Source organism: Brachyhypopomus gauderio, chromosome 18 (genome assembly GCF_052324685.1).
Source record: "Brachyhypopomus gauderio isolate BG-103 chromosome 18, BGAUD_0.2, whole genome shotgun sequence".
In the NCBI taxonomy this organism is placed as follows: domain Eukaryota; kingdom Metazoa; phylum Chordata; class Actinopteri; order Gymnotiformes; family Hypopomidae; genus Brachyhypopomus; species Brachyhypopomus gauderio.
The window spans coordinates 2,929,059-2,940,849 of NC_135228.1; the positions used below are offsets into that span (position 1 = coordinate 2,929,059).

Here is an 11,791-nt window from a genome sequence, read left to right on the forward strand (position 1 = left end):
GATTGGAGTGAAAATCACAATTGACCAGTAGCGAACCGTGACCATTAAACCTGGGCCCGCTCCCGAAAAAAATTGTTTCCTTTCCTAATTAACTGCAATAAAAAAAAAGCGACAGTACAGTTTTAGAAACGCAATAAACAATAACATCTGTACTAGATGACTTCATAAGCAAAATAAGGTTCCAAACAAAATAAGGTTCACAGCTCCAGGAGCGGAATATGTAAACAACGCGCACGAGGGCATCAAAGGAATGAATAGAAACTAGCTAGCGGTGGTACGCTAACGACAGCCCACTAAGAGGGAAGATATGATTGGTCAATTTTACTGTCATTTGAAACTGGTATTGTGCTGAATTATAACGGCCTGGCCCTCTGTAAACGAACAGCGGGCCCACCAATCACCAACATTCTGCGGAAGCATCACAGTGCTGATAGGGGGAGACACAGGCTCACAGGCTTCCACTTAACCCCTCACCTTCCAACACAGATTGAATAGACACGGGTGAATAATTTATTTGCTTATATTTTTGTAATTGTTTAGATGTCGATTGTCCAACTGTAAGTAGATTTTTAAAAATTGGATAAATTATATATATTTATGTTTTAAGAACATTTTAGACCCTCTGAGAGAGCGTAGAGGGCCCTGACGGTTCCCCACTGCAATTGACAATATGGCAACTTAACTGATGTTTGACTGTGATGAGTGTGTTCATGTCTGTTGATTATGTCCTATCATATTCTCTCTTACAGTATCTTACTATGAAGCTGATCTGATCTGACCTGGTCTGAAACTCATATACAGGGAAGAGGAAAATCAAACACACGTCTTGCAGCATCTGGACAACACACACATACTGTACCTATTCCTTGTGGAGAAGTACTGCCATTTCTCCCTGAGCAAAGTGTTAATACTAAGCTGTTGTGTTGTGGTTTTCCCTTGCCATTCATTGCATGATTGTAACGGGGTACTTAGAGGAGGTGGACACAATTGTGCAGCGAGACAGGATTAATTAAAGGTACCAGGGTTATCACCTGGGGGCCAGGTAAGGGACAAACGACCAATACATTTGCTGGGTCTAGACACAAAGGGTCTATGGGAACAAATAAAATCAAATCAGATTTATTGTCACATCACCAGAGTACAGGTGCAGGCTCACCTACGAGAAGGCCTGGCTCTCAGTCTCCGCTCTAATTCATATCAAATGTGTTCTATCGGGTTGAGGTCAGGACTCTGTGCGGGCCAGTCAAGTTCATCTACACCAGACTCTGCCATCCATGTCTTTATAGACCTTGCTTTGTGCACTGGTGTACAGTCATGTTGGAAGAGGAAGGGGCCAGCTCCAAACTGTTCCCACAAAGTTGGGAGCATGGAATTGTCCAAAATGTTTTGGTATGTTGCATTCAGAGTTTCTTTCACTAGAACTAAGAGGTCAAGCTCTGCTCCTGAAAAACAACCCCAAACCATAATCCCCCCTCCACCAAACTTTACATTTGGCATAATGCAGTCAGACAAGTACCTTTCTCCTGACAACCGCCAAGCTCAGACTCATCCATCAGATTGCCAGATGGAGAAGTGTGATTCTTCACTCCAGAGAACACATCTCCACTGCTCTAGAGTCCAGTTGTGGCATGTTTTACACTACTGCATTTGACGCGTTGCATTGCACTTCGTGATGTATAGCTTGGACGCAGCTGATCAACCATGGCAACCCATTCCATGAAGTTCTGTCAGCTGACAGTTGACTGTGGAATATTTAGGAGTGAGGAAATTTCATGGCTGAATTTGTTGCACAGGTGGCATCCTATCACAGTTCAATGCAGGAATTCACTAAACTCCTGAGAGCGACCCATTCTTTCACAAAAGTTGTAAAACAGTCTTCATGTCTAGGTGCTTAATTTTATACACCTGTGATTGGAACACCTAATACTGATCATTTGGATGGGTGAGTGAATACCTTTGGTAATATAATATAATACATGGGACACTCTGGCTGACAAAATTAAATATATAAAAAATGTAACTTGTAATAATACTGTAGCATCGGTCCAATGGGGGACGACGCTAGCTACCCATGAGCCCCTGCGGATCCGGTATTGAACTGTGTTATGTTATGGTTATGTTATGTGATGATTGTTATGTGTGTAATTATGTGTGTTATTTAGCTTAAGTTGCCCTGTGTCTGTTTATGTAGTTGTACAGTTGTAGTCGCTCCTGCCATGTGTGTGTAATTCCTTTATTGCCATTCCCTTGTGTTTCGTGTACTGTTCGAGTCTGTTCTGCATGATTACGGCTCCTTTACGTGATTACGCTATTGAGGCATTTATTAAGAGAGCCTTGTTCTGTTGACAATGGATCTGTGTGAGACTGGAACAAATCTCAAGACAGGGAGCACAAACAGGGACAACCAACATACAAACAAACAAGGAAAGTAGTGAAGGCACAGAACACAGGGTGCTGAAATCAGCACTTGCAGATGTAAGGATGGAGATAAAATGACCAGTGACAATAACACACCTGTGTTATAAAATATACAGAACAATACAGAATAAATGAGTAAGGTGAGAATTACAAATGAAGAAGAGTAAATGAGTAGCATTGAACCAGAAAGAAAGCAAACACGCATATGAAACAAAACATAGAAGTTAAACACAAACTCAAATGGTGAAGGGTAAATGGACATGGAAACAGAAAAGAATCAAACACATAGGTGAATCAAAACATGGAAGTTGAACATGAACTCGAATGTGATTGTCAGTGACGGAGTAATTATTAATGATAGTTCCTGGATTTTTGCCTCTACCTTCACCTAATATTGTCTGCCTTGCATTTGTCAGTTTATAACTCTGCATTGTTTTTTGCACTGATTTTTTGTCACGTTTCTTATTGCTCTCTGGAAATTGACTTGCCTGTTTTACCTGGCTGATATTTGGATTGCTTTTATTAAACTTCCTTGTATCTGGATCTGTGAGTGTCTGTTTCTCTATTTTTTTCCCGTTTTCTCACATATGTCACAGTAGCCCTGGTTTAGTTTAGTAGTGTACATCCCTCACTGTACAGCTACATAATGTATTTTGCCAGTGAAGACACAAGTTGCTGAAGTTTGTTACACATAGGGATTTAAATACACACAAAAAATGAGGGAAAAAAAGACACAGGTCCAGCTCTCAACAAACACATAGCACAGTGGGTGTGGCAGAAAGACTGACAGACACACCCACCATGAACACTAAGCAAACACGTAGGGGAGAGGAGTGGTGGAGGAGGGACTGTTACACCCTGTATATGGACATGAGTTAGTAACTGTAATAGGTTCCTCTTCCTTTAGTTGAGGTGTTACACCCTGTATATGGACATAAGTTAGTAACTGAGTTAGATCAGACCCTGGCCAATAAAATCATCTCACACATGAAGTCATCAAGAAGCCTCTACATCATGTGCCACATTCCAGTCTTCTGTTGGATTGCAGCCACTGTTCTAGAGAGAATGTTGGATGAAGCAGAGAGTGGAGAGATCCCCAAGACTTATATGATCAAGACCTGACACTCTGTGGCATTGATGTTAAAAAAAAAGAAAGTCAGTCATTGATGTCCTTTTGAAGGTATGTGGGTCAAATGAAGTGATTTAAGTTCAGTGACAGACTTCTGTCTCTTAGGTGCTCCACTGAGAAATTCAGGAAGTCTTTTGTTCCTCGTGCAATCAGACTTTATAATGCAAGCAGGTAGATAAACTGGCCATGTATGTGTGTTCTAACATGGAGCAACTTGGAGTACTAAAGGCGGACTATGAATCATCTGTGGCACATTATACAACTGTAGTACTGTTTTTTAAATAATATTAATATTACTGATATTTTTGTTTTATTTATTTATTATTTATTTATTTTTATTTATTTTTGTTCTATACCTATTTCATGTGTGGAATTTAAATATGCAATATTTCTATTGTGTGTAATGTTATTGCTGCTGAATGCTACTGAGAACTTAAATTCCTTCGGGATTAATAAAGTACCTATTCTATTCTATTCTTTTCCAACACATTTGTGTTGTTGGAGATGAAGGAGAGAAATGCATATAAGACAGTCAGAAACTCCTGAACACTCAGATGCACAAAGCTGAACACCTTCCCCAGGTGCAGCACAGACTCCTCTCTGAAGATCTGGGTACACACTCCTGAGTACACTGACACTTCTTTGACATCAATGCCACACTCTCTCAGGTCTTCCTCATAGAAGATCAAGTTGCCCTTTTCCAGCTGTTGCAAAGCCAGACTTCCTAGTGCCAGAACAACATTGTCAGATTTGTGTACACACTCCTGAGTATTTGGAGTTTACCAGAAAAGCCATAAAGAGATACATGACTGGAATGTTGCCCACTGCATGTCTGCTCCTTAAGTGAATTTGAGTGTTTTTATTCAGTCCGTTGTGCTCTGGGCACCTTGGACTATCCACCATTGCCTGTGTTTACCTTTTGTTTATTTATACACTATGGACATTAAAGACGAGGCTCTACCTCCCTCACCTTCATCTCCCTCTCTCAAGAGTACGTAAACACGGTCCTACATGATTCCTGGGATTCCACCTCACCAGATCTAAAGGTTCTGACCCTAACACCTCCAGCCTGGTAATGACAGCTCAGCAGACCCCTTTCTTCATGTGGAAGCTTAAAGCTTAAAGCAGCCGACGCTGCATGGATGCATATTGTAAAGGTTCAGAAAGACTGTATGGAAGAATATTGTACTTGTTCAAAAAGGCTCTTTCAAACAGCATAGCTAAAGGGGGATTAGGGATTGGGTGGTGGATTGAAGGGTGGCTGTATCCAGACAAGCTTTCTTCAGAATGGGAGTGATTGCAGACATTTTGTATGTACATAAACTAAGGCATGATATCATAGTGTGATGTCTGGCTGTGATGAGTGTGTGTTCATGTCTGATGGTTCTGTTCTGTCTTACAGCATCTGACCCCCACTCTGACCTGGTATGAGTCTCACACACAAGGAGGAAAAAAGACACACTCATAGGTACATATTAGTCTCCATGGTTGTGTGTGTTAGTGATCATGACTGCAGTAGAGGACTGTGAGTAATCCACATGTCTTACAGCTTCTGGACACCAGGACACACACACACACACACACACACACACACACACACACACACACACACACACACACACACACACACATTACTGTACATATGAGTCTCCATGATTGTGTTTTAGTGTGAGTATGTGTCCTGCCCATGTCTTCCAGCATCTGACCTGCTGGACACACACATGACCTGAACACACACTCCAAACACCTGACCTGGACATCACACACTCACTCCTGACCTGTACACACAGTACACAAATGTTGGCTGTTGATGCCAATACTATGCAGACTGATTTAACATGTTTCATGTCCTTCCAATATGACTGCATTTTCCTTGAGGATCAATAAAGACTTTAGATTTATGTATCTGTCTGTATCTCTATTCATAAAGCAGACAAACACAGGTCAGGATGTTAAGAGGGAGGAGGTGTTTGTACAATGTCAGATATGTGGTGGATTAGTAAGCCCTAACTGCATGTGTGCATCTAGAAGCAGAACCTGTAAGGTGCAGGTGGGTGAGTTTTGTAGGTTTCACACAGGAAAGGTTGCAGGCAGAAAAGACATCAGGAAAACGAGAGGAAGTTGCCAGGTGAGGACCACAAGCCCCTTATCAATGGTTTCCTGTAACATCTGGGGAGCGTGTGGTTGAAATTCTGTAACCCTTAAATGGTAAGCACAATAAAAGTCAGAAGCAGTTGGGTAAGATAATAGAGTAAAATAAATTTATTAAGCAAGTATGGATTAATTAAGCAAGTATGGATTAGTTCCAGAGACCCCTGTTACAGAGGTACAAGGCATCTGCCACAGAGAGCCCATTCCCCCCTGGGAACTCTCATCTTTTATACTTTAATCATAAGCACACACGGTGTCCACGAGGTGAAAATGAGGTGATTAACAGAATATGATTGGGTAAACATGACATAATTAACACTGATTGGACAGATGTATATTGGCCTTCACTCGCATGCCCCCTCCACGCTCAGCATTCTCGTGATGGCATGACGGACTGAGTGCCGACGTAGCCCCTTCCAAGTTGAGATTAGGGGGGACCGGCGAGGTCAATTTAGGAACATCAGAGGAACATCAGATTTTGACTGAGGCGAGGCCGTCCAGGGAGCACACACACACACACACACACACACACACACACACACACACACATCTGAGGCCTACTGAAGCCATTATTAACACACATATATGCAAAGAGCCCTAACATATACATCTAATGTGTTTAATATAGAAAGCCTGGCATAAATGGAAATCATAAAATTTCCATCACACGTGTGCTCATATTATTTTTTGTTCTGCCTGTGTGTTATGTTTCTTCCCTAGAAAACCTCGGTTTTTGATTCTTTCTCCACCCAATGAACTGATTATAAAATAATAAAGAAATTCTGGCAGGTCTTGTGCCTTATGTGCTCAAATTAGCAAGGAGAAATTAAGACTTTTGTCTTGCTTTGTCAGTACCATTTGGGAATTACTTATACACACACAAACACACACACACACACACACACACACACACTCACACACACACACACACACACACACACACACACACGTCACGGGTGACAAAATTTTAAATATTTTATTTTATTTACATTGTATATATTTTACCATTACTTGTTGAAGGTGGGACTTTAATTTTGATGGGTTGCAGCAGCATTGAGACATTATTTGTAAATAGGCTGCAGCTGCTACTGGGAGTTGGTAACATGTGGGCGGAACTAATTATTGCCGTTAAAACAGCCCATTGGAGTGCAGAGACAGAGCGGAAGTTTGGACAAGGGATGCCACACGCGGACGCTGCTCCGGACTCTGACAAGCACGCAGCAAAGAAGCAGAGTGAGTCACTGGCCGAGGAAAGACTTCAGTTGATTGAACTGGGAGCCGAGTGAGCCAAGTAGTGATGGCCAAACGAGGCTTCAGGAACCAATGGGCTCAAAGGTTCACCAAAAGGTTCATTACCCGAAGCCTCGGTGACTCGTTCTCACTAGTGACACCTGCTGTGCAAAAGGATATATGACAGACTCAATTAATTCTGAGTCAGAGAATCCTGGAATGTCTGTGTAAGAAATAAAATATTTTTGCCACCTCTCAATGAATATAAAAGTGTGTTTTTAAATGGAAATATTATTATTTGAGTGATGTGATGTTGAACACTTAAAATAAATACTTAAAATAAATACTTGTGGAACTGGGAGTACAAGAGTGCTTATGGAACTGAAAGACAGGAAACTGCAACAGATGGAACAAATATAAATTACTGATTTAAATTTTTTTTTAAAGAAGCTTTTTAACAGTGTTGGGGTTGAGTTGATTACTTTTCTTAGACCCCTTAGAAGCCTACTTAGCTTAAAGTCTATAATAATACGAATAATAAATAATAGCTGATCTAATGTATTTCATAACAGAACTTTAACCACTAACTCTAACTAAATAGCTTATATGTAAGGCAAAGCTCTCTAGATTATGCTTATTATACCAAAAGAGGTTTTGTATCATTCATTGAGTTTTATCATTAATTAGGTCTTGTATACAAAATAATGTTGAAATTATACACATACTTTATTTTGAATACACAAACATGTTACAATAACATTAGAAAAATAGTTAATATCAATATGACTTCCATGAGCTTGGAGGACTGCATCCATACATCTTGGCAATGACTCAAACTATTGATGAAGTCATCTGCAATGGCAAAGTAATCAGTCTCGCAGGACTTCCAGAGTTCACCAAGATTTTTTGGTTTCATCTTTCAATCCTCAATAATGTTCATGTCTGGTGACCTGGCTGGTCAATCCTCAATAATGTTCATGTCTGGTGACGGGGCTGGTCAATCCTCAATAATGTTCATGTCTGGTGACGGGGCTGGTCAATCCTCAATAATGTTAATGTCTGGTGACTGGGCTGGTCAATCCTGGAGCCCCTTGAACTTCTTTGCTTTCAGGAACTTTGATGTGGAGGCTGAAGTATGAGAAGGAACACCATCCTGCTGCAGAATTTTGCCATCTCCAGAGTTCCTTACCTCAAAATATAACAAGAACCACCAACACATTTTAACCTGCAAATGGGCATGTAAAAACCTCATGTGGGCATTTTTCACCCCAACCAAGGTTGCATACCTTCTATGCACAAATGAGAGAATACTCTAAAATGCAAGATAAATGTATTCTACAGCACATTTTAAACAAATAGATATAGGTTCTGCTTGATAAGACCATCTGCAGCCACAGTGACCCTGTGTGGATAAGACTGGCCCTGATCTACAACAAAGAAATATGATGCACACTTACTCTGCCAAAAGACTGTTCTTTCATCAAGCATGCCAATAAATGCATGATGAGAAAGCCCAGGAGCCAGCTGCTTCAGATCCTGGAAAGACTGGAACAGGTCTACATGGAAGATGGTCTGGTGGTTGATGGTAGCAGGTAAAGACTGGAACAGGTCTACATGGAAGATGGTCTGGTGGTTGATGGTAGCAGGCCAATTTCCACATTGTACTAGTTCATCAAGTCCAGTGGTCCAGCTTTTCATGCACTGAGAACAGCCCAGTGTTGGCAAATTTAGTTGGTACTGTCCTGAAATCAAAAAGAGACGTGTAAGCAGTATGAATTCAGTCTTTTGTATTTAATTGAACTGAATCAAGTACTTACTAACACTAGGAACCCGACGGCCGCGAAAATTTTCGCAAGGCTTAGTAAGGTCCATGTAGCCCACTCCCCTGCTGTGAAGAGATTAACGCCCATTGTCTTGGTAATGCGGTGGAAGCGTCTCACCCCCAGCTCATACGCCTGCCAAAGCACAAGCGGCTCACCTCCAAGCTCATACAAGGCACCAAACGTGATACTTCACGAAAAACTTGGTTACAAACAAGCAGACTGTATATGTTACCGATCCTACAACAAACAGCGGAAATTTTGTAGACTCGTGTTTCAAAAGATACAATTCAAGCGCACGTAGAGAGTTTCTCAAATGAGTCCCGTCAAACAATAAAAATAAATAAAATTGTCTGAACCTCTTTGTATATTGTTTGAAGCTCTTTGTATATTTACTACACTATATAATATTTGTTACACTTTCTGTTTCCGCGTTTGAATTCGCGTTTGAAAAGCTAAGAAATTATATGGCGCAATTATATATATGGCTGATAAATGTTGTGATCTAAACAGCAGACTGGAAAAGGAGAGGAAAAGACAGGAAGAACAAATTCATGTGCTGTAAAACAACTTTATTTTGATCAAACATGGATGTCTATTCCGGGTTTCTTGAAGTGGAATGTCAAGAAAGTTGAGGGTGTCTTGAAGTTGAGGGTGTACTCGCCAGATGCACTTGCCGCATGCAACACACGCGTTGATGCTGTGGAGAACAATTCAAGGTACACCTTACATTTTGAATAAAATCTTTCAGAAGACAAAAATACGTAACATATGTGGTGTTACGTATGTAGGCCTACTTATCAACGTACCTTCATGTAGTTGTAGCCAACAGTTGCTACACAGCCAGGGTGTACTCGCTGCATGCAACGGGCCACCGGCGTGTTCCTGCGTGCACTGTGTATGCACGCACCTTCATGATGTCTGTCAACGGCGCACTGCAAAGAACAAAGTACATGTTATATTTTGAACGAATTTATTCATGTGTACCAGCCAGGGACCCTCTTTCTTACATTTGCGGCAGGTTCATCGTTCATCGCTGCCAAGGTCAACGGGCCACCGGCATGTTCCTGCGCGCACTGTGTATGCACGCACAGAAGTACATGTTATATTTAGAACGAATTCATTCATGTATAAATTGATTCTGTGAAAATGTCACAGGCATGGGTCATAACAGAACGGGAATCCAATTCCAGCAACCATGAGAAAAATAACCAGCAACCACGACGAGAAATAAACAGAGGACTAACACGGAAACAGACATGAAATGGCAGGAGATGCGGGGCAGACCGTGACACCGGGTTTCATGATGTGCGACTGTGGAACAGAAAGAGAAGAGATTTTTGGTTATGTTCAAATAATAGTGTGTGTGTATATATATGTGTGTGTGATTGGTTGTCTGTATATATATATAATATATTTATATATATATATATATATATAAATATACTTATCGACGTACCTTCATGTAGTTTTAGGTACACAGTTGCCACACAGCCAGGGACACTCTGCCCTACACTTGCGACAGGTGTACTTGCCGCATGCAGCGCACGGGGTTATGCTGTGGTTCCGGTTGCAGTTTGTCTGCACCTGACACGTAGTCTTCTTTCCAGGAGCAGGCGAAGGACGTGGCGTTCTCTTCAACTCCTTTTCCTGTAGGAAACGAAGACGGAGTTCCTCAGCAAGAGTACACATAAAAACTCTCCTACTCTCTGTGGACCCCGTACATGCCGTGTACAAAACATGCGCGTTCATCGCTGCCAGGTCAAGTATGTTATAAAACACTGCAACGGGCCACCGGCGTGTTCCTGCGCGCACTGTGTATGCACGCGCCTTCTGGTCCATGATGTCAACGGCGCACTGCAAAGAACAAATACAAAGAAGTACATGTTATATTTTGAATAAATTCATTCATGTATGATAAATTGATTTATCAATGCCAACACATGCATACCTTCGTCCGGTTGTAGTCCGTCACAGTGTTTGGCTTCTTTTTGCGGTCGTCTGCAATCTCCACGTGCGTGTGCATAGTGCTCAGAACGCAAACTGTTTTGTTGGGCTTGGAGGCATACACCGTCAGAAGCGCATCATCGGATCTGTACACCTCCATTGACAACTTCTCACGTCCCTTGGCGTTTTTGGCTTCCAAAGGAACTTCTCGGCGAATCTTGTTCATTGTCCCAAGCAGAGTCGTGTTGCATTCCAGCAGCTTCTTAGCCAGGGAAAGAGATGTGAAAAAATTGTCTGTGGCTACAGTTCTGCCCTTGCCCAGGTATGGCTTCATAAGCTTCATCACCACATTCTCGGACACTCTTTCCCCCTTGGGACGATCGGGGTCCTTTCCAAGGTATGGAATGGCGTTGCACATGTACTTTGTGTTCAACTCAGAAGCAACCCAAAACTTTATTCCAAACTTGTCCGGCTTTGAGGCAATGTACTGGGTGAATGGACAGCGAACCTTGGTCGGAAACAGCTGCTCGTCGACTGTCAGTTCCTTGCCTGGGGTATAGCACAAAATGCAGTTGTTCACAAATCGCTGCCAGATGTCCGAAATCGCAGCAAATCTGTCGCTCTTTGCACGCTCCGCACGGGTGTCCTTATTATCAAAGCGCAAGTACCGCATGATTTCTTGGTAGCGGTCCCGTGCCATTGTCTCCTGGATCGAAGGCACAGCGAACATTGCCGACCAACAGTCCGACATCGCTCCAACTGGACAGAGGACTGCTCGTAGAAATAGGATTGCTACGAATGCCATAAACTCGCTGACCGACAAACTCCAGCTGCTGTCTGTTCTGCGGGCTTCATGGACAGTGCAGTCTGTGATGATTCGCAGCATCTCCATGTCGAGCAAACACAGAAAACTCTGCAGTCTGCTTGTGATCCTACGCTGTATTAGTAAAAGTAAACAAATGACGCTAGGTAAATTACACGTACTAAATATCATTCAAACACAAGCAGAAACACTGGAAAGAAATATGAAGTTACTATACCTTTGCATGCTCTGTAGGCCCGGACGGCTCAACAAATGCTGAATTAGGCGAACAGC

The 11,791-nt window shown here is 42.0% G+C and overlaps 1 protein-coding gene across 6 annotated transcripts in view; it reads left to right on the top strand.

Annotated features, from left to right (window-relative positions):
• LOC143481751 (NACHT, LRR and PYD domains-containing protein 3-like) overlaps window positions 1–2,923 on the top strand; it is a 29,231-nt gene extending 26,308 nt beyond the window's left edge. For all 6 annotated transcript variants that reach the window (XM_076979888.1, XM_076979889.1, XM_076979887.1 and 3 more), the window contains one exon: window positions 750–2,923. In XM_076979888.1, coding sequence (XP_076836003.1) covers window positions 750–762 — 13 coding nt within the window. In that variant the 3' untranslated portion in view covers window positions 763–2,923. The remainder of the gene's footprint in view (window positions 1–749) is intronic.
• The last annotated feature ends 8,868 nt before the right edge of the window (window positions 2,924–11,791 follow it).